Consider the following 22,788-nt stretch of genomic DNA (forward strand, 5'->3'; position numbering starts at 1 on the left):
AGTGCAGTGTTTCCAAAGTCACCCTGGAACACGACACTGAACTCCCAGTCAATTGAAGGGTCCTTATCTGTGTGCCAGACTGCTGCAGGAGGCGCTGGGGTCACTCAGGCGTGGCTGAGAGCAGGGCAGGGAGGGCACAGTGACAGCCCAGCCCCAGCCCTGGCTGTGCCACCAACCACATCCCCACAACAAACAGAGCGTTTGCAGGCAACTTGACTTGAAAAAGCACATTTTAGTATAAATACTATATTTATTAAATATCTTTACAATTTATTTAAATGTATTTACAGAACTATTCCTGCATAAGTTATACCTCAGACATGAAATTCACATAATTGCCTCTTGGGTAAGCATAGATGATAGTCTCATTTTAACAGCAACAAAAAAGCATCCTCAGATACAGACTCAGATTTGCTTCATTGTTTCAGCTATCTTTGTCAGAAACTACTGCATACAGTCGGGTTCTCCACACAGCAGCTGCTCCTCCCCTGCACAAAGGATGTCCCTCACCAAGGGATGGACATTCCATCACTAAACCCTCCCATCCCTGCCAGATCATCACCTCTCCCTTCTCCTCAACTCACTTGTAACTGCCTGGTCCCAAATCTGGTTTTTGGTTTGGTTTTGTTTTCAGCCTGACAAGGACATTTAGGACTGTATGTGGCAGCTCTCCCAAAGATAGCCAGGAAACAGCAAAAGCCTCAGAGCTTCTCCAATTCCCCACATTTCGCCCGGTCCCACCCAATCCCCGCGGCCGCTGCTGCAGCAATCCCGGGTTCCTGGGGCACTAAATCCCCATTGATCCTGGGTTCCTCCAGGTCCCTGCTCCCAACCCAGCAGCTCCCAACACAAACCACAACCCTCTGCAGCAGCTCCAAGGCTCAGCAAACACCTCTCTGTACATTCCTCTCGTGAACATTCCCACTGACCTAACCCTAGCAAGTGTTACTGCTTCATGCATCGCTGGGAATTATTTTTGATAGGATGGGCCCTGTCCTTTCCTTCTCCAAAGATCAGTTGTGCGCAGACAGCATTAAGTTCATAGGAAAAAATCAGGTTTGATATGTTCAGAGTGCACGTCTTAAAAAAAACCCAAAACAATCAAGCATGTGATAAAAATATCAATTCTTTATAATACAGTATTGCTTTATAAACAGATGGAAAAGCTAAAAGCTTTACTGGTCTTTGGTGTGCCCGGTGAGGGAAAAACTCATGATTTGTAAATCAAAACCCAAATTTGTTCTTTATTTAAAAAAAACCCAACAGGTCATGGTGTGCTATGAGGCAAACGGCTTTGTGGACACAGACAGGGAAGAGCGGGAATGGGGGAATTCCAGACCCTCTGACCCTACACGTCCCCAGGGAAAGCTCTGGAAAGCCGGGAAGGGGAACAGGGAGCGCTGGGGACTGTGCTGAGAGCAGAGAACAGCCCGGGGCCACGGGGCAGAGGAAAAGAAGAATTGATCAAATCTGCTCTAATCCAGAAGCGTGCAAGTAAATACTGGATAAATGTAAGGACAGCCAGAGTCGGGAGAGAAGCCCCTCCCAAACAAGAAACAAAGCCCTGTTCTGCGTGTGAATACATTCCTCCAAGACAGCCAGAGACAGCTTGTTCAGGTTAAAAACAACAAGGACTGACAGGTTGTGCAAAGTTCTCCACCACTCACTGTTCGTGTGTCGCAAAACTAATTAATTTTTCTTCATTAATATAATCCTCCCAATACCCTCACCAAAATCCTATTTTGGTCAAGTTAGGGTAGTTAAGGCATTTTGACGAGTAATTACAAGGTGATTTAAAGTAGATATCTAACATTATGCCAATTGAGGAATAGCAGATAAATTACTGAAGAGCTCCCAAATTAATCACTTATTATAAATGAAATGCCTGTTACAAGCATGATGCACTGAAATATAGTAAAATGACATGTACATGGTACATGTTAAATGACCTTAAATAAAAGCTTGACATAGTTACGCAAATATACAGTACAAGTCCACAAAAATTCTTTAAACAAGTTGAGGTAACCTCAAACTTAAACAGTTTTAATACAATAAACCAGGTAGTAAAAATCTCCTCTTGAGAGCAGACAAGATTCCTTACTGACCAAGTTTAACTGCACTCACCTAAACAGCAACATTACCCGACTTTTTATATATAAAAACATGGCTTTAATTTATTTCTACATACTTCTCTACCAGCAAAAAAGTTAATGAAAAACTGACCAAAAATATATATATCTTTACAGCTCTCAGCTTTCATATGAGCCTCAGGAAAGGAAAAGGAAAGCTGGCTGGAAAAGGGGGGACAAACGTGAGCTACTGTCATTGAAAAGGAAATGTCATATTGCAAAGTGGCTGTTAGATAACTGTAAACATCATTTAGGATCATTGAAACCCCTAAACTTTAGTTAAAATGAAATGTAGGCTTTGCTGATTATTCATTAAGTTTCCATTTTCGTACTTGCTGCTGCCACTGCTGCAGCAGAAGCAGGGAGGTGCCTGTTGGAGTCAGAAAGGATCAACTGGACTTAAACTGGTGCAGCATATTCTGTTCTACAAGCAAGAGTGGCAATTATTAACACAAATTATGTTTGATATCAACAACAGAATTATCTACCCAAAGTGAAGCCGCTCGGAGTTGAGGATGAGCTGTTTCGTGCAACCTCCCACCGTAGCATTTACCATCATCCCAGGCTGAGATGGGTTCAAATGCTGAAAGACCTCAACTGTGGCCAGCTCGGCTGTTTGAGACTGAGCTAGAAGTTTTGTTTAAAAAAAATAATAATTATCCACAGCCAAAACATCCAGAACCAGGCCCATTATGGACGAATGATCTGCAGAACTTTTAAGATCACAGTTAAGCACCTGAAATCACAAAACACATTTGCATCCATATAACTTGAACTAGGTTTGTTTGAAATCTCGTACTAGAAAAGGCTCCTAAGGCTGACACCATGGATGGCAAGAGCAGAATGTTTACAGCAGTTATAAATCTCCTGAAAACCGGAGCTCAGAAACACAAAACCTGGGCTATCACTGGAACAAGACTATGCTTTATGGAACTGGGTCTGTAACACACCCTCAACAACAGCGAACGTTCCTAGGAAATAGAGTCAGGTGCCCTCTGCAGAGGCGTTACCTACTGATCTAGTGTGAAAGGTGGCCACCAATCCCACTCCTTGGAAAGTCACATCTCCAATGCAGCAACGCCGTGGGATGGATCCTCCCCTGTTCCAGACAAGGACCAAGCTCTCAAAGACAAGCTCCAAGCCTTGAGCTTCTTTATCTCTTGCTGGCAGACCAAGACCAGTGGACTACGAGTGGTTCTTAGCGAGGGCCTCAGCTGCATCTGGGGCCAGGCTCCGGGCTCAGGAGCAGCTGGGAAGGAAGGAAGGAACAATCCTGCCAGCAGGAAACCGGCCCAGGGGCCCGGGGAGCTCGGGCAGCAGCAGCAGCAGCACCTCAGTCTGTGTACTCGGCTACGATGGACAGGAGGACGGTGATGTCGTCTGGTTTCCCCCCTGCAATGGAAGCAAAACCCTCTTATTGCATCAAACCACAGTGGGGTGTCTGCTGATGGTCTGTGATACTCCCCAAGGAAAGCTCTTTTAAAATTGGTTTAAGTGTCCAAAAGCTGGTGTGAGTGGACACAAACTCTGCCTCCCCCACCTCCTTTCCAAACCGAGGGGCGCAGTGACATTGAACACAGCACTGAACCACTCTCCTTTTAAGCTCCAGTGAGATCAAACTATGAAAAAGAGGTCAGAACCTTGAACATTGCTGGGAGCTGGCAGAGCTCAAAGCCTGTTCCTAGCAGACTCTTTAATAAATGCACAAAACACCTGACACTGCTTTGCTACACGTAAAGTGCCATGAAATCAGATCTCCTCAGGAATTTCCATTGTAAATCAAACACCTCTTTAGCATCTTCTCCAGCACTGCATTACCTCAGGCCTTCCTAAAAGCTACTTAACATTCTTAATAGTTCTTTTTCAATCCTCAACAACCAGAGCAACACACTCAAATCCTGGAGAAACAGCCCAGAAAGAGAGATTTTCTTATGTGGGAAGTCAAACCAATCCCTTGGACTCTGGAGATCTGCAGCCTCACTACTGAGTGACTGAGCTTGGAGCAACACAGAGCCCAAGGGTGACAGCTGCTACCTGAGGAGAGGGGCTTAAGGTTCTTGCAGGAAACTCTGCCCCTCTGATACAGAGATGAGAATATCTTTACTGACAGAATTTTGTTTATTTATTAATTTATTTAAAAGTAAAAACTTATTAAAAGAAATGTGTTTGCTCAGGCTCAGAGCTCTGCCAGCTGTTTTGCCAGTACCTTTCTAAAACAGAGAAGTAGAACCAGAGAGATCACTATGGGGATGCCAATTATACAAGGGTTGCAAATTTCAAGCAAAAAACCAATCCCAAATCTACCAAAGAGTGGGCAGAAAACAGCTGAAACACAGCAGTAAGAAGAGACCTTAAAAAACAAAACAAAAAAACTAAAAACCAAAACAAAAAAACTACCCTCACACAACAGCACCCACACACCCGAATGCAAGCAACAAGTCATGTACAGGAGCAGAACTGATCTCAGGCAGGATTCCTGGGGCAGGAATGCACAGATTACAGTAAAAATAAACCCATCAGGGTGCTGTGTTCTCTGTGCTCCAGCTGCTTCCCCACGGGAGGCTCCTGCTCTGCCAGGCCCAGGATGCCCCGTGCAGCCCTGGGGGCTTTGCCAAATCCCACACGAGCTTGGTGCTCCCCTGCCAACCACATTCCAACTGTTCTGTTGTCCTGCAGGATTCTGGAACAGCAGAACTTCACTTTGCTAAAGATCTCACCAGGACAGCAGCAGTGGCAGGAGGAGAAGCTCTTACCTCTGACATTCAATCCATTGTCACAGGCAAACTGTGCAAAGGGTGACATGTACGTGGGGTCATAGGCCAGCTCGTGGGCTTGCTCAGCAATGCTCCGTGCAGTCTGCTGGATGCTCTCGTAGTTGGAGTTCTAAATCCATGGGGAGAAGAGTTTATTCTTGTACAGAAGCCTACAGAAGTTTTTGTGCTGATCTGTGTGAGGTTTGGAGATCCCTCCTGCCAAGTCATTAATGATCACTTCCCTTGCAAACAGAGCCTTCCCCATTCTGTAGCCTTTGTAAATTGGGTTACAGCTGTGGATCTTCACAAGGGACAGCCAGACCTCAAATCCCCACCAGCAGCTCAAGACTTGGGTTTGGAGGATTTCCAGAATTTAGAAGCTTAGAAGAATAATACTCAAACCAGACTAAACTGTGTCACCTGAAGGGAACAGGGCATTTGGCAGCTGTCCCTGCAGGCACCCTGCAAGGACCTTCCCTCCCTCCCAGGCAGGCTCTGGTGAAGTTTTTGTTTTATTTTGAGTGCAAGCCTTGCACCTCTGGCTCTCTCACCCCAACTGACAAGAGCACCCTTGGGGAGAAGGGGCACTTTAAATTCACTGAGAGCACACACACTTTCTCCAGGCTGCATTTTAAGGACTTTTAATTTCCTGTTTCAGTAATTCTGCTGCTTTCCTCCCAGGCTTTTCTCACTCCAGCCAACGTGACAGACAAGCACTGCTCTTTTTGTCTGTAACCATTTTTAAATGCCTTGTCATTTCAAGAGCCCTCCCCGCAGGTTTGGGAATTAGCAGGCATTTATGTGATTAACTTTTGGCTGAACCTCTCGGGGAACTCCAGTGCCTTTCCCAAAGGCACCAAAAGGTGGAGCTCAGCTTTCTTCCACAAGGGAATTCCATCTCCAGTGGGCAGCCAGGACAGCCCAACCCTGTGCACAGACAAGGGTGTGGGGAGGCTGCAACCCCTGTGACACATTAGTGACCTGTGGAGCTGCAGGATAACAGGAGGCCAAGTTCTCTTGAAATCAAACTGTAATGCTCTTATTTGCATTTCACAGCAAAATAGTTTCCTCAAGGAGTTTATACATATTGATATCTCCTTAAGTGTACTTTCCTTTCTCTAAGTAAATAGCCTGAAGCTAAATGTTCTCAGCCAAAATATTTTAATGTGTTCTTACTATTTAAAAAGAACATTTGTGGTCACTAATGTGGAAAAGTTGACAGGATTTTTTTTAAGAGAAGATTACACTCAAGATTTTCACTGCATGTGCAACCCACAATTCACACAGCCCATTCTATGTCAGAATTACTGGTTAGAGAAGCTGAAAGTTATTTTAAGTGTAAGCTCACCCTCAAGTGACCCAGGAGAGGCTTCTGTGTTTTGCTGTGTATCAGCTCCAACCTGCAGGTGCAGTGTGTGCCAAAGGCAGCCCCTGCTCTCTCCTCCTTCCCTTCCCTTCCCCTCCTCCTCCTCTCCCTCCCTCAGCAGTTCCTGACATAGAACCAGCTGTTATCTGGGAATTTATGCCCAAGCTGCTGATTCTGGATGCAGATCCAAGAGAAAGCCCTCTGGCCTCAATGTCCCTTGTACTGCTCACGTGGGACATTACCTGAAAAGCCTTTTCAGGATACAGCACTTTGTGGGGGTTTTTTATAAAGCACAAAGGTTTCAGCTGTCAGAAGTAAAGGAAGGAACTGTAAAGGTTCAGCCAGCACAAAATATGTGAGAGTTTGAGAACACACACACACTCACCTTCAGTTTTTTCAACTCCTGCAGGATCATGTAGTCAGGCATGTTGTCAAAGAGCCCATCTGTGGCAGTCAGGATGATGTCCCCAAGCTGGACATCGAAGGAGGTGCTGTCAGCAGCCTCGGGGCTGGGGAGGGACAGAGGTTAAAGCACTGCAGCCCTCACAGACACCAACACCTCCAGCAGCACATCCACAGCCTCTCCCTGCATTCTCTCTGGGCTTTGTGCAAGGGAAAGGGGTCATCACTCACTGTGGAGCTTTAGCACCAGCATGGGCGGCCAGCAAAGCCCCAGCACAGCCCTGGGACTGCAAACAGGTCCTGCTCCAGCTCCTACACCCAGGATTTGCACTTAAAATTCCCACATGAACAATCCTGCAAACTAATCTGCTTCAGGAGTGTGTCTCCAAGGAAACCAGTAAGCAGAAAGGCAGCTCAGGGTCCCTTCTGCTCATCTAGAAGATGTTAGAGAGTGATACTTGAAAGAACAATTCATAACAGGCCTGGCCCAAACACTTCAGGATTCTGAATCACTTTCTAATTCAATGGAATATGAAACATGTCCTGAAATCACTACCAGGAGACCAGAGTCTTTTGGAATGCTTGTGCCTAACACATTACACAACACCAAGAGCAGAAAACACCCAGTTTGGGCATGAATATTGCTGCAAAGTCTGATTCTCAGAAGCAACATAACAACAAACCTTTCATTTTTAAAGACTCTTCAGGGCTCTGTAAAAAGGAGAAATCACTGCATCCCAGGCCACTGGGCTCTGCCAAAACACAGAGGAGCTGCTTTGTTCAACTGATGTGTGGCTTCAGGAAGGCTGATGGAGTTAAGATTGCCTGCCTGTGCCCATATATAGCCAAATTCACCACTGAACTGGGCCAACAAACAAAAAAGGACAGGAGAAGCGTTTCCACAAGGAGCATGAGTACTAATTAACGTCAGGAACAGTGCAGGAACCAGCAGAAAGCTGTAATCATGATTCAGAGCTCAAGTGTGGGAGCACATTTATCTTGTGCTTTCCTTATTACTGCATGACTCAGATTACTTGGCTTCCCTGACTTCCACTGGACATTATCAATTATCCTTCTGCTTTTTGTTTTTATCGTCTTCCTACAGATGACAGAGAATCTCAGAAAAATGAAAGATTTTTTACAGCTCTGAAATTTCAAGGGATCATTTAATTTTAGTCTAACAAAGATCTTGGATTACTGAAGGGTTCTAATTTCAGAGTCCTACCCTGGCTTCCTCTCAGCAGTTGCAGAATGAAGAAATTAAACCACATGCAAGAATGGGTCAGTCAGGAGTTTCAACAGCTTAACCACACTTTCAGAAAAAGATATTTTGGATTAAAATCTCAATTTTTACTGCATCAGCCCTGATACTGTATAGAATCAAGCAGGTTGGGTCCAACATTTCAGCTGCCTACTGCATTCCCTTTATTCCATGGCCATTTTTTGGAGATCTTGTTACCACCTCCCTATGCTCAGATGAGGGGTATCACTTTAATGAGTCAGACATTTTGAAAGCTGAATTTTAACACATATTTGAAAGCTGTTTATTTTTGAGTTTCTTTCATATTGCATTCACAAAGTCAGGATGGATCAGCCTGACATTCCTAAGGGAAGACACAAGAACAAGCCTGCCTTTGAAACAACTCATTTCTGTGAACAGATTGTCCTTTCCTCATACTCTCATTCCCAGCTTGGTGTTCTGCCAAACAGTTTTTTTGCTGGTTTTGGTCAAATACAATATGCTGCTGGAAACAGCAAGTTGGAAACACAAGTTACAGTCACATGTCCCTCTGCTCTATTCTTCAAGTGCTTGCAACCTCAGTGCCAAGATATCTAAATTAGCTACTCCAAACAGTCCCCAGAGAGCACAGGCAGGGATTGGAACCAAAGCTCTGCTGGGAGGCACAGTCCAGCTCTAGGGGTGACATCCTCCCATGGATCAGAACAAGCCCATGGCTATGGGAATAAGCCACCATGAACAGACCAATAAATCCAGACTGTGCAACAGGTACAAAGTTAAGTACAGGGTGAGAAATGTTCATGTCACCCATGGAGGGAGGGTGGCAGGTGCAGGACCTGACTGGATGTGGGTTTATATCCTGTGAGGTACAGGAGAACCCCACAGCAGCAAAACTGCATCTTTTGGGGAGCTGCTCACATGCACAGATGAAAAATTCAAGTTCCTCTTCCCCCTTACCTGTCACTTAAGACAACTCCTTCTGCTTCTGGTGGAGCTATGGACAGCTGGAAGGGAGTGTTGAAGTAATGCTGCTGCTCGTCGGATCGATGCACGACTTCTCCACCTCTGACCACCAAAAACCCAGAATCTCCCAAGTTGGCTGTGTGTAAACGGTGACTTGATCTGTCCAGGACTACTATACAGGCTGTGCTGCTCCCTGCAAACACAGGGACTGCAGTCAGCCCTGCAGAAACTGCTTGTTCTCTCTCTGATCTGATCAACAGGTCAATTATTACAACATTCATCAAAGCTTCAAAGTCAGAGAAATGGAAATACTCAACAACAGCAGAATTAATATAAAATCAAATCAGCAAAATGCTAGAAATCTTTGCAATACAAGCTATGATTTTTGTGTAGAATTTACTCTTCCTGCACTGATTTTGGTAAACACATTTTTTATGCTGACAAATACCTGGTTTTGTTTGGCTTTATTTACAGTTTTCCATCCCAACATATGTCAGCACATTCTGCTATAGGACCGGATTTACAGAACTCACATAAAATCCTGAAATTCCAAAATCATGGACATAATAGAATTCTAGCAGCATCCATACAATGCTAGGAGCTCTCCACACAGTTTCACTCAGCTGTAAATAAACCACACCAAGTAAAGAACTGTTTGCAATGAAGTATTAGGCCCTGCTGCATTTCTCTGCTCAGAACAGGAAATGTTTTTCCTCCCAGCCTGGCTCTGCAGAGCTTGCTTCAGGTTTAAAAATAATAATCCTGTCACATCTTCAGGACACCAACTCTACAAGTTTAAGAAAACAAATGTTTCAGAGACAAATACAATTCCAAATTAAAGTAATAGCAGAAAAATGATGTCAATTGTGCTTGGAACTATCCCAGCCATGCTTGAGGGCACTGAGGAATTCTCCATTCATTTACTGGGAAGTAGCCACCAACTGTGCTTGGTTGCAAGCCACAAAAATGCTGTATTGCAAAGAAACCCCAAGTCCTTCACAGCAATCACTCAATTCTACCAACAGGACAGGACAGCACAGCCACCACAAGACCTTTCAGTCCCCAAGAGGGGGAAATGTGGGGCAGAAGTGCTGTAGCTCTATCACCAGCTCATGAACTGTCTTCAGCTTCTATCCCCATGTTCTTCCAGCAGGGTTTTCCAAGCACAGCTCATGCTGGGCAGACCACAGGCTTGCAGTGAGCAGAGCTTAGGTCAGGCTTGCCAGTGCAGAAGTGCAGCAGGCTCCAGGCATTGCCTGTTCCAGACAATTCCCTTCCTAACACAGAGAGTTCCCTGCAATGCACTTGCCCTGAATCTGTTCTCTAGTGATCACAGAGGACCTTCCCTATCCTTAATAAATGTTAAGTCAAAGCAGTATCTCTGGAAAAAAAATCTGATTTTCCACGTGACAGTGTCCAAAACTGTGCTGCAACACAAGAGTGATTAAATACATGGCACAGTTTCCTCCCATTTCAGTTTTATTTTACATGATTTGCTGCATTCAATCCTGATGAACCTTGCAAGCATCCAGGATTAAAGCCCAACAGCAAGGAGAAGTTATTGCCCAATGAATCCTCCTTAATGAAGTCTTCCCCTGTCCCTTTATTTTAAATAAACTCTAAATGCTCATTGCTGAGGTAATTCCAGGGTTTTATTCCTCCTTCTAAAAATACTGTTCTCAGTTAAAGGAGAAACACTAAGGATCATTAGTTTCAAATTCTAACTCTATTAGCAGAGTGTAACCAGGAGGCCATGAGTGGAATTCAGATCTTGTGACTCAGCACACGCTGCTTTTCAGCACTGCAAAGGTCAGGCCCAGCCTCCAAAGGCACAGGGAGAGCTCCTGCCAGTGCCCCACTTTGAGCTCACTTACAGCTACACCTGCTCTGCACAAATAAGCACCATTCACCACCCCAAATCCTAATGTAATTACTGACCACTGCTATTTCTGTGACACTTAAGGTCACTCCTGAGGTTCCAACCTATTCTTTAGGCGTATAATGCGAGAACATCTGCTCCCAGCTCAGCAGACAGTTAAATATAGCTCACACAGCACTGCTCTGGCACAGCAGCTTAAGGTCAGGTGAGCTGTGCACATTTCGTGCAGGGCAAACACTTTCTTGGAGCAGAAGAGGTCTCATGTCCTTTAGAGAAGTGTCCCCTTGGCAGAGCTGCCAGCTGAGGCTGAGTGTGGCCTCTCTATCTGCTCCCAGTCCCCAGGCAGCTGAATGTCCTGTGTCCCACCAATGCTGACACAGAGTATGGGAAGCATCTACTTCAGCTGGCTTTCAGAAAGATCTGCAATGAATCCCCCCACAAAGTTCATAAAAATAATGCTACCAGAGATTGTGTGATATGAACTACTCAAGTCAACCAACTGGGGTTGAGTCCACTGGACATAAAAGGCAACAGGAGCAGAGTTAGGCCAGAAATGAGCAGAGCTACATCCAATCATGCTCAGAAAATATTTCTCCTTGCATAGCTGAAGCAGAAAGCTGTAACCAGTACCACGAAGAGTTTTCAGCAGAGAACAGTTATTTATACATATAAAATACAGAGTGAGTACATGTGCAGTATGTTCCACTGCAGAACTCACTCTGCAAACTCTGGTGAATTCACCCTTCCCACAGAAAGCCTTTTATTTTATATATAAATACACACACATCAACACTCCCTGCATTACTAAATTAATTAGAACAGTTTTAGAGAAAATAAGGATGCCACCAAGGCGACTGCATTTCCATGCTTTCAGTTAATGAAGAGCAGTTAAGTGTCTGCAGATTTGCTGCAGACAATGACAAGAGATCCAAGCACCCTCAGCAAGCCCATGTGTACCACACAACCCAGACTCAAGTGCCACCTTTTAGGTGTCTTACCAAGCAAAGGGACTTTGTTCTGCAGCAGCTCACAGTAGCCTGCAGTGAGAATTCCAACGGGATTGCTTGGAACAAACCGTCCTTCCTTCACTAAACGCTCACACGTCCGCATCAGAGTCCCTGAGAACTGAGAAGGGTCCACCCCGTAGTCTCTCCAGCCACCAACACCATCTGCCACCCCTGCAAGGAAACACAAAACCAGAGTTACCTCAACAGAAATGGTTTCCAAAACAAGGGGTTTAATTATTAGCAACATTCATGATATTTAGTACTAAAATGTAGGACATGGCACCTGCCTGGAAAACATTTTTGATTAACAAATGCATTTCTGAGTATTTTGAAGGTATCTTCTGATATCAGCTCCCCAACAAATCTCCAAATAGAATCTGAACTGCTGAAAGGAAGGTAGAAATCTAATGCTGAGAATGAGGAAGATGGGGATTCAATCCCATTAACCTCCCATCAGTCCATTAAAAGGAAAGAGGTTTTATTCATTTCAAAAGTGAAGGTCAACATTTTAGCTAGTACAGAATGACACAGAAACTCCTCCTGCTATTCAGCAGCACAGTTTTTCCTCAGACAACTTCCTCATATGAAGGACAATGATTTCTATTTGGTGTTCTCAATTTCTGTAGAAAATAAATCTCCATTTTACAAGTGTTTTCCAAAATCCATGCAACAACACAATGCTGGGACCTACCCCTTTCAAGGAGAGTTTGTTGCTTACAGCTTCAGCCAAGCAAGAGAATGAAAACTGACTATGATCCAGAGAATTCTCAGTTATTCAAAACAACCTGGGTATCAGAAAATAAGACCAATTCTGCCAAAGCTTGGGAAGCTTCCAAGGGAAGGGAAAACAGTGACTGTGGTCATGGAAAGGGGTGATCAGAGGGAGGTGAGCAGCAGACACATTTTCTGCTGGTCATTTGGTTCAAGAACTTTGAACTTCTTCCAGTTGCCTAAATGATAAAAGCCAAATACTGCTGAAGGTATTATTTGAGATTAGAATGCTACTATGTGGAAATTTCTCCCAAAATCTTTTTGATCCTCAGCACGGGACAAACCATTTCAAGCAGAGATTTCCAAAACACAGTAAAGCTGAAATATGTTCATGATAAAAGCACAAAAAGTGAATGTCAGTGCTCAGACTGTGCTGAAGGACAGTCTCCTCAGGAAAAAAAAACCTCTGCTATCATCAAAGGCATGAAAATGTGAGTGAGAAGAGAAAAGTCAATTTGCTCATCTCCCAATGCCCTTCACACGGGACATGGGCTGAAACTGAGCTGGAAGGGTTAGAGCCGACCTTGGCGTGAACTGTAATCTGCCAGGAGGTTATGGCCAGATTCTCAACAGCCCATCAACATTAATCAGATTTCTCCCTAAAATAGTGCACAACCTTTTAGACACCTGCTTTGTCCCTCTGCCTTCTCAGAAGAATGTTACAGGAATGCAGATCCCTGCACTCACCTCTTTGAGCAGTCCCTGGGAAGAAGCTCGTGCAAAAGCACCCAGCATTCCCAGCCATGACTTTTCTACTCTTCCAGAACAGATTAATCCTCTCCCTACAGCTCTCACCCCCTCAGGTTAATACTGGATTAACCCTTTGCTTTCTGCTGCCACACAGACAAGGCTGGAACAAGAGATCATGAAGGAAAGGTTCTACATCTGCAACTTGAAACAGAAACTCAGCTTCAGGTTAATGATGGTGCTTTATGTGAAGTTACCAACATTTTTTTTCCTGCCCTTTAAAATGAACACAGTCCAGATGTATTTCTGCACTGCTTCCCTGACAACAGGGTTAATGCAATGAAAAGATGTTTGACAAATGCTGCCCAAAGCTCTTGGCTCCCAAGGCAGTTGCAAAGAAAGCTCAGCAGAAGTTACAGAGTTCCCTCAAGCGATCCAGAAAATCCTTTTAGATCAATGTTGGGAAACACTGACACACAAACACTGCAGCTTTAGCACAGAGGACCAGAAAGCCACCACAGCAAGCACCTGAGAAGGTCAATTATCAGAACCCATTCCATTTTTAAAGGAAAAACGAGTACACCATCTGCCTTCCTTTGTTCACTTCTTACTCCAGGCAGGAAATGTGACTCCATCATCATGGCAGCACCCTTCATACCCTGTCCTGAGCCAGGCACTGCCTTTGTCTGTCTGTCTGCCTTCCTGGCTGCTTTGCTATAAACAGCTTTAAGTAGGTTCTGCCAGCACCTTGCAAAGCAAGCACCCTCTGGGTCCCCCAGCAGCTCCCCTGGCTCTGTGTGGCACCACAGCTGAGAGCAGAGGGTGTCTGATCCCACAGCACCAGGACAGCCCTGCTGCCTCCCCACCCCAAACAGACACAACCACTGCACCAGGAGCAGCCCCAGGGCTCCTTCCTGTGGCACCTCCACAACCCCCAGCAGACACCAACTCCATTTCTTGGCCTTGCCCCAAATGGAAAAGGTTGGGCTTTATAAAGGTTGGGGCCCAGACCTTTAATCATCCTGTCCAACCTTCAATATGGTTTTAAAATAAACCCAGCACCTTCATGCTCTGCAATCTCTGTAAACTGAGCAGCTTCACCTGGGAAAGGAATATGTGACTTGGAAACAGTTTGAGTAAACTGCTACTGAAAGAGATGAAATGTAAATGAGAATAAAGCTTAAGTAAACTTTGTGCTATTTGATATACAACAAACAAGGAGTGAAACTGTTTCCAACTCCAGAAGTAGCAAAAACTAAAAACCCAGCCTTGATTAATACCAGGTTTTCCCTCTGTCATCAAAAGAAAATTCAAAGGTGTTGCTATTGGCAGGATCACTCCCAAGGAATAATGCCAAGCTCTATTTATATACAATACCTTTGCTTTTATCCAAGAAAAAAAGAAGGTATATATTCAAAATAATGACCTTTTCAACAAATACTGAGGCTTTCCTTTGAGCCATAAGCCATTGAGTTCTAGTATTAACCATGTTAAAAATTTGGAATCACAGGACATTTAAACCAAAATGCATGGCTGAGAATTGCTGAAATTGAACTGTACACAAACCCTGGGCTTTTTTTTTCATTCATGCCATTCAGTAAATGAGAAAATTTTATACAAAGAACATTTCTGTGGCTATTCCTTGTTCAAGCCCATGCAGAAATTACACAAGCATCCACGTGACAGTGCAATGCCTGCAGCCAGATGAACCACCACTGTAAATAAAGCAATTGAAAATTTCACAATAAATTACTTCAAAAGAATAAATACTTCTCAAGTATTTAACTGTATTACAAAGATCTTTCAGAATCTGAGTTAACACTCCACTAACATTGCCCTGTGCTGGAAAACAGAAATATGCCTGCCAGATAAAATACTTGCTGCATGTGTCAATCCAAGAACTGTCTTTTTCCAGCTCCTCAAAGCCTCAGAATACCAAAATCTCTCTCAGAGAAACACCTGCCAGGCAGTTGCAAGACAAAGCACAAATGACTGATGCTGCAGCACTGAAACTGAGCCAGGGAAGATGCTGGTGGTGAAACTTGTTAAAGCTGATTTCAAAATGCTAAAAGCACCTGGGATAAGATTCCAGCTGAAATGCAAATGTGAAGCTGTTCTGCCTGCCAGCACATGAGCTCCCTGCAGAAGCCCAGGGCAAACCAGCCAGTGCTGAAAGCAGCAATATCTGCTTTTCACCACTCACTTGTGTGAGTGAGATCCAGGTGTTCTCCTGGCTCCCAGCAAATATAAACTCAACAGCCTGAAAGTTCATAACAAAGCCCTGATACTGATCAAGCCCTGTTTAATATAAATAATGTTATTTATATTAAGGGGCAGTTCTGGTTAGCTGGCAAATGAACCTGCCCACGGTCAGAAGTACCACCCTGTCCCAAAAGTCTCTTGAGAGTTGGACATTTTGAAATATTGCATCAGCCAAGAATAAAAATCACACAGAGAAGCAGCAGGCAGGCACAAGTGTGTCAGCAGGAGCTGCTTTTGCATGCAACCACAATTAACTTTCTAAGGCACTCCGCACATCCTACTGAACTTTCAATTTCTTGAGATCCTTACCTGAAATAGCAATGAATCACTGCTAAATGAACATCAAAAGGATATATTTATAACTGAATTTTGCATCAAATATGGAGGCTAAAATGGTAAAAAAGTGCAATGAGTTGCACCACACGAGTCTGAAATGTAGCACCTAGTATTTGTCAACATCAGAACTGAGATAAAATGATAAGGTTTCTTGTTTTATCAGTGGTGGGATAAATCACACACCTAGACAGGTTCTTCATCTAAACCAAGTTCAATGCCCAAAGCCAGCACTGACCCTCAGCAGCTTCCCTGGATCTGTTGGGGCTGAGGGGTGTCTGCCCCCCTCAAGGCTTTGACAAAGAAATAACCCAGTTAAATACAAATCCCTGAGGACAGATGGTGTGTGAGTGCTAACAAGTTACAGAAGGGAAGGTTACTTATTCACACTGTTACAGTAAAACTTCAACTACCCTTGCATGAAAATAGAAAGGTTCTGGAAGAGTAACTGGGTAAGTGACAACAAGGAGCAAGAAGCAAAGGCAAAGTGAGCAATGATCTTGAGGAACAAACTGAAGGAGAAACACGAACTGGAAACATTAAATTGTGCATCTACTCCCAGAAGAAAGCAACAGTTCCTTCTATCTGTTTTCCCCTCCCACTACAGCACACTTGTTCCTGAAGCAGATTTTTACCAGGAAGATTTCCTCCCTATTTTATTGAAGCCTGAGAAATCACTCAGTGCATCTGGGGAGAACACTGGACTATAAATTATTTCTGCAGGCTTTATAAAAAAACTCCCTGGTTACAACTACCTAATTTCTCAAGTGTTCAGTGACTGTGAGCTGCTGAGGAAGGGCAGGTACTGGGGGCAGACCCTGAAATCAATCCCTGCCAGCCTGACCCACCCCAGGCTCAGCATCCACAGCATGGAGGAACCAGAGCAAAGAGCAGGAGATTTTTCCAATGCTTCCTATGCACAGGGATGATTATTAACCCTCAGCTCCTGCACTGTGCTCAGCTTTCCTTATTCCCCTCTGATTTCTGACAGAACCTGCTCTTCCTCAGGCCAAGATCTGTATGAATGGAAAACTGGCTGCCATCAAGAAGCATCAATGGCATTTCCAGTTAAAACCAGTGTTCAACTGGAAATTGTGACCTCAGTACTTGTGTGCAACGTCCTTGCAGAAACTGTGGGAAAGAAGAATAACCAGATAGAAGTTTCATTCTCAGAGGTTACATCCAGTGCTGCCCCAGAGCAGCTCTGCTGACACCAGTCAGCCTGTGACTGTTGATGGGGTGGCTCTCAGTCTGTAGTGTCCCTACAAATGCCAGCACCGATGCTCCCACGTTAAACAGAACATTTCCTGTGACCTGTTCCAGACTCAGACTCGTGTGCAGCTGTGCAGATCTCTGATCCTGCCTCTCAGGCTCCCTGAGCTCCCACAGGCAGTGGGTGAAAGGTGACTCCGAGGGAGGAGGGCGATTCTCGGCTCCTTTAGTGTGATAAGTTGTGATAAGGCAGCAATCTCTTTAATAGGTATGATACCAAATAAACCACTTAACACAGTCCTCTATAACCTTCAGGCTTCCAAGGAAGGATCCCTCCCTCCTCTACAGCTGCCAGAACAACCTTGACATTTCACCTACAAATCCTTTTAGGTGCTGAAGTTGACTTTTCCTGGTGACACTAACGATATTCCAGGGCTTTGGCACTCTGCAGTTTTACCTACCTCCTATGCAGGCTGCTGATAACATTTTCAAACCAAGTGCAACTCTTTTCACTTTACAGTAGCTGCCCTGCAGCACCAAGACACTCCAAATACTAAAAATCAAAGATTTGCAGCAAATAGAACAATTGCCAAATTTTAACTCTGCAGTGAACAAACAGTTTCCTGCTGCCAGACAGTTTTTCCTTACTCCAGGGGACAGAAATAGTTTGGAAGAGTCAAGTCCCACTGGCTACACCCAAGAGTTGTGCCCAGCACAGACATTGTATAAGTGATGCTGTCACGGGGTGCGCAGTGGCTGCTGCAATGTTTCAATAATGACTCACACAACAGCTCGGAAAATCCATAAAAAACCAGCAAAGACATCGGGAGCCTGATAAGGCCAGAACAAGCAAGAAAAGGCAGATGCCAACATTAAGGAAAAAAACTATCACTAGCATGTGACACCTCAAAATTTCTAGAGGTGAAAACCTTGGCTTTAACTCTTACTTTTGGTAATTTAGTGAAATGACTGTAAAACTGTTTAGGTTCATTTTTAAAATTTGGCTCATTCCCCATGTAGTAAAAATCCTACTTGCATGCTAATGAGAAAAAACAGAGGTGTCAGAGTTTTGGTTTTCAGCTTTGAAAAAACAGGATTTCTGTCCTCAAAAGTTCCAAAGGCATCACACATTAAGCAGTACAGAACATCTCCCAGATCTCTGGGAGAGATTTCAATGTTCTGAGGATCTGAACACCCAAGACACTGGCAGTGAATGAACAGATGAGTACATGGTGGTACAAGCAGCAGAGAGAGGAAACAGGCCTGGATTGGAAAGCTCCAGAGATCAACATTAGCAGTAAAGCCATTTCCTTTCCTTAGGGTGATCCCTAAGGAAAAACTCCTGTTCTGAGCTTCTCATTTCTCCCTGTGCTCAGAATGGGAAGAAACTATGCAAAATTGACAAGTATGCTCCAGATAAAAGCAAAACTGAGAGACAAAAGCCTCAAGGATTCAAGTACACCAGTAACAGGCCTAATCAAGCCTTGAATTATGGGAGGACTGGGAAGAAGCTGCACCTTCATCAGCCTTCTGCTGGTCTTACTGGGAAAGGATAAAGCTCAGACTAGAAGACACTGTTAAACATTCAGCCTTTGAACTACACAGCACACATACAACAAAAGAAGTGTTTAGCATTTTGATTCTGCCATAAACACACTGCCAAGTCAACTCTTGTTTGACCTAAGAAAATGAATCCCCAAGCACTCATGCCAAGTGCCTGGGAGTAGTTCCTTCACTGCTCCACCACACCCAAGCCATCCCACACAGGCAGGCTCTCCACAGTGCACTGGCTCTGGAAAACTCTGGCACAGAGGAGTGTTACATTCATCATCTGGCCTGCCTTTGTCCCTGAAGACTCCTCACTCCAAGTGGCACACTTGGAATTTACTGTGGCAGGTGTTCACTTTGGCTCAAACCACGTGAGCCTCTTCCTTAAATGTCAAAAATTGAAGTTTGAACCCTACCAGTGCAGCTCAGGCAGTTTTGTTGAGGTGCAGAGTTAGGTACTGAGGTAGCACAAAATCTAGGAGGGTCTTAAAAAAAAATCATGAAGGAACCTCAGAATTGTGGTGGGAATAAGAGGAACTGAGGGCAGGAAAACTCTGGTGGTGCTGAAATTGTCTCTGCAGCAGTGCAAAAGGGCTGGCTGAGAGAATAAAGAGATGAGCTCAGCAGCAGAAACTGGAGAAAACCATGTCTGTAAACCTAGGAGCTACAGATGAAGATGAAAGAGCATCAAGCTAGAAGCATCAAAACCCACCTGAACATTCCTGTTTTTGCAGGAAGTACAGAGAGTTTGGGTTTTCAGTATATATATTAAAAAAGCAATAAAGAACTGACATAAAAATAGCTTTACTGGGGGAGAAATCCCAAAATCAAACAAACCAACAGGCTTTCTATTTAAATTATTTGCTTCTTGGTACTTAGGACATCCTGGGTCAGCTGCCCTGTCTGCTGTCTGATCCTTAAGTGGAGCTACAATTCTGTTTGTTTCCAAGTTGCCATGAAAATTAATGCAAAGACCAACTTAGAAATGCAACTCTGTTGATTCCAGCAGGAACACAAGACAAACTGTAGGTCCACATACACTAATTACCAAATATGGCCAAAACCCCCTAACAATAATCAAATAGGGCTAAATCTGTCTCTTGCCCACACAAAGAGTCCACTTCAAAGTACAGGAGATCCTGCATTTCTCTTAAGGGCAAACACCAATTGCTCAGTTATTTATCAGTGCTGGTCTAGCATGAACTTTAAAGGCAGCCAGGGTTAGTCACATGCTAAAGGAAGGGTGTCCAACAGCTAATTCTAATCCCAAAGAGTTTATCTGGAAGAGGCACCACAGAGAAGATGATGAGTGTCTAAAATGCACCCACCAACCTTCCACATCTTGAGAGTTGTGGCATCACTCTTACAGTAACAGCTTCTTTAAGAACCAGCAGCAATAACTGTTACCTAGCACCAACTTGCAGCTTCCTGAGGAAAACCTTTCAGCTCTGTTAAATGGCAACCAAGTTACAACGACAGCGCCAAGCTGAAGAGCCACCAGCCACTTCCACAGCATGAGATAGCACAGGTACCCCCACCGGTTTAAAATACATAAATGCAAAACAACAAAAAACCAAACCAAAACAAAAAACCACGGACAGGGGCAGAGAGGAGGAAGGTTTTTTTGAAGTGTCAAAGTTTTGGTAAAAATTTGCTTCTGGTAGTTACACCACGACTGACTTGTGCAGAGTGTCAGTCAGCCAAATTCAACCTTGAGTACACAGGAGAAAGGTCAAAGCACTGTCAAAAGCAATGTTGCTCATAGTCTGAAGATTCTATTGATTATCCATAATTACTCACTCTTTTAAAATTTGAACCCTTAAGATTCATTTCGCCAGTGACTCAAAACCAGAGAGGGCAATCAGGCCAGAACAAACAACGAAACTGAAGTTTGACATTTGATTCCAGTCTCAATGTCACTCTGCCTTTCACTTGACAAGGACATTGCACACGTTAAAATCAGGAAGTGCCCTGTTCAAGCGATCTTGTCTGTTTAAATGCAATGCATGTACACGGGGCTCGGGTTTTAAAGAAAGACAGAAAGTGAAACGCACTGGGAGCTGTTTCTCTGAGTTTTGCAGCCAGCAGGCCTTACAGGCACCCACAGGTGAGACGCTCGGGTTGGGCCCGGACACCCGGCACACACAACCCCCACGCCAAGGGCGGGCAGAGCTGCAACAAAGAGCCCGAGAGCTTCCTTGGGAAGCTAAAATAGCGAACTCACGGTGACACTGACAGGCAGAAGCAGCTCCTTTGTCTGAGAGCGGGCGTTGAGCCGCTCGCCATGTGCAGCTCCGGGAAGGAGGGGGGGTCACACCGCGAGGCCGAAGCCACCTCAGCCCCCGGCCCAGCCACTTACCCAGCACATCGGCGGTGCGGTGCCGCGCCACGAAACAGGCGTCATCCCCGTAGCACATGCCTTTCTTGAGGATGCCCTTGCGGAAATCTTTGCCGAAGCCACAGCTGGCCGTCACCAGGCTGTAGTCGCGGGAGTCCGTCTGCGACAGGCCGCCCAGGACCGCCCGCGCCACCAGCCTGCCGTAGGAGAGCACCGAGAACATGGCGTGGGGCGCCCAGCAGCCGAGCGCCAGGAACGCGGGGAGCCACCGGCGCAGCCGCCTCCTGCCCGCCGAGCGCCAGCCGCAGGGCGCCAGCCTTCCTTCCCCTGCCCGCCGGCCCGCGCCGCCGCCGCCGCTCCGAGCCCTGCCCGCCGCGGAGCCTCGTCCCTCCGGCCGCGGCCGCGGTTCACCCGCCCGCGCTGCCCCTCGCGCTGCCCCTCACGGCCGGGCTCGCCGGCAGCGCCCCCGCCTTCCGCGCCACCCTCCCCGCCCCCCGAGGGGGGCCGTGCCAGCTCCCCGCTGCCCGCGGAGCTCTCGGGGCTCCCTCCGGGCTCGCTCCCCGCCGCCCGCGGTGCCCGGTCAGAGCCGCCCGCGCCGCCCCCGCGCCCCGCCGCCCGCCGCCGCCGCCATCTTCGCCGCGCGTGCTGAGGTGAGGTGAGGGCCCCGGCGCTGGGCGGGGGCGCGCGGCCGGCCCCGCCCCCTCCCCGCCTCCCGGCGCGCGTGCGCGGCGGCGGCGCGCGGCCGCCCCCCATTGGCTCCCCGCCCCGCTTCATTTGCATATTGCGGGACAATAACAGCGGGCGGCTCCCGGCAGCCCCCGCGGCGCCGAGCGGGGTCGGGGTCCGGGCCCGGGCCCGCGCCCCCGCCCCCGCCGGGCCCCGGCCGCAATTAACGCCATTAACGCAATTAATTAACGCTCTCACAGCGGGCACAGCGCGGCTGCGCCTAACCCACATACTTGCCCTCCACGCCCCGCGTGTCTCGCGTGCTCCGAATAACTGGCGGGGAGTCGCTGGCCGGCGGTGCCCCGTGCCTGCTGAGGACGGTTATGTGAGTCACGGAGCTGTGCCGGGTTTGGTTTGTTCCGAGCGGGACTCGCCCGGTTCTTCCCGGCTCGGAGCGGCCGGGGACACCGCCAGCTCAGCCCCGCGCTGAGAGGCTGCTCTGCAAACCCGTGCGAAGGCTGGCAGTTAATCCATTTTGGTTAAGGAACGTGAAATGCCAAACAAAAGCCTGATGAGGAGGGTGTGTGTTGTGCAGTCATGGCTCAAACCCCATAAAAGCACGGTAATTGTAGCTGAGAGTGACACAAAGCGCTCAGCTGGACAATTTCAACAGCAACCACTTCAAGGCATCAATGCTGCAGAAGCCCAAAAAGACCCAATTCCTCATTTTCTGCAGCTCGCTTTTCCGTGCTGCTCGTGGGTGTGCAAACAATGGTTTTGTCCCCTTGGAAGTTCCCAGCAGGTTGCTCTGCAAATTCGTTTAATTCCTCTGGGTACAGGCACGAGAGGCTGCTGCCACTTCTATAACCCGAGACAACAAACAATCGAGGTGTAAATACAGCAGAGGAAAGTGTGAAACCTGCCCCACGAGCTGCCTGCAGCGAAAAGCTCTGTGCCGCCATCCACCACAGAACGCTGCTGAAGCACCCTCATTACCACACGGAGGCATTTTGTTCCCTGTGCACCTTGACACAGAGCATTGCCCCTCTTACACTGCTAAAGGCTTAATGTGTGAGAATTATCCAGCTAAAGCTGAAATTGTATCCAAACTTATTAAAAAATTAACCCTCCTGTTAGAACGGGGAGAAAGGGAATGAACACGAGGGGCAGCCCAGGCCCAGAGTGGTGGTTAGGGAATGGCTGCACAGCTGAATGTGCCAAGGTGCTGGAGA

At 46.2% G+C, this 22,788-nt stretch overlaps 1 protein-coding gene across 1 annotated transcript; it reads right to left on the bottom strand.

The window, feature by feature from the left end:
• Nucleotides 1–212: 212 nt before the first annotated feature.
• Nucleotides 213–21,572, bottom strand: PPTC7 (protein phosphatase targeting COQ7). The gene is made up of 6 exons (XM_054646115.2): nucleotides 20,912–21,572; nucleotides 11,731–11,910; nucleotides 8,848–9,046; nucleotides 6,634–6,757; nucleotides 4,883–5,012; nucleotides 213–3,521 (listed from the first exon to the last, which is right to left on the bottom strand). The coding sequence occupies exons 1-6, from the start codon at nucleotides 21,111–21,113 to the stop codon at nucleotides 3,463–3,465; spliced, it is 894 nt and encodes a 297-aa protein (XP_054502090.1). The 5' UTR covers nucleotides 21,114–21,572; the 3' UTR covers nucleotides 213–3,462.
• Nucleotides 21,573–22,788: the final 1,216 nt, after the last annotated feature.

The sequence above is a fragment of the Agelaius phoeniceus genome, chromosome 18 (assembly GCF_051311805.1).
Source record: "Agelaius phoeniceus isolate bAgePho1 chromosome 18, bAgePho1.hap1, whole genome shotgun sequence".
In the NCBI taxonomy this organism is placed as follows: Eukaryota; Metazoa; Chordata; class Aves; order Passeriformes; family Icteridae; genus Agelaius; species Agelaius phoeniceus.

Excerpts from the sequence above, each read along its gene's own strand:
- PPTC7 (XM_054646115.2), bottom strand. The coding sequence starts at position 21,113 with ATGTTCTCGGTGCTCTCCTACGGCAGGCTGGTGGCGCGGGCGGTCCTG. Across the intron at positions 6,758-8,847 it reads GGAGTTGTCTTAAGTGACAG|CCCCGAGGCTGCTGACAGCA; the intron begins GTAAGGGGGAAG and ends GTCCCTCCCCAG. Across the intron at positions 3,522-4,882 it reads CAATGGATTGAATGTCAGAG|GGGGGAAACCAGACGACATC; the intron begins GTAAGAGCTTCT and ends CTTCCATTGCAG.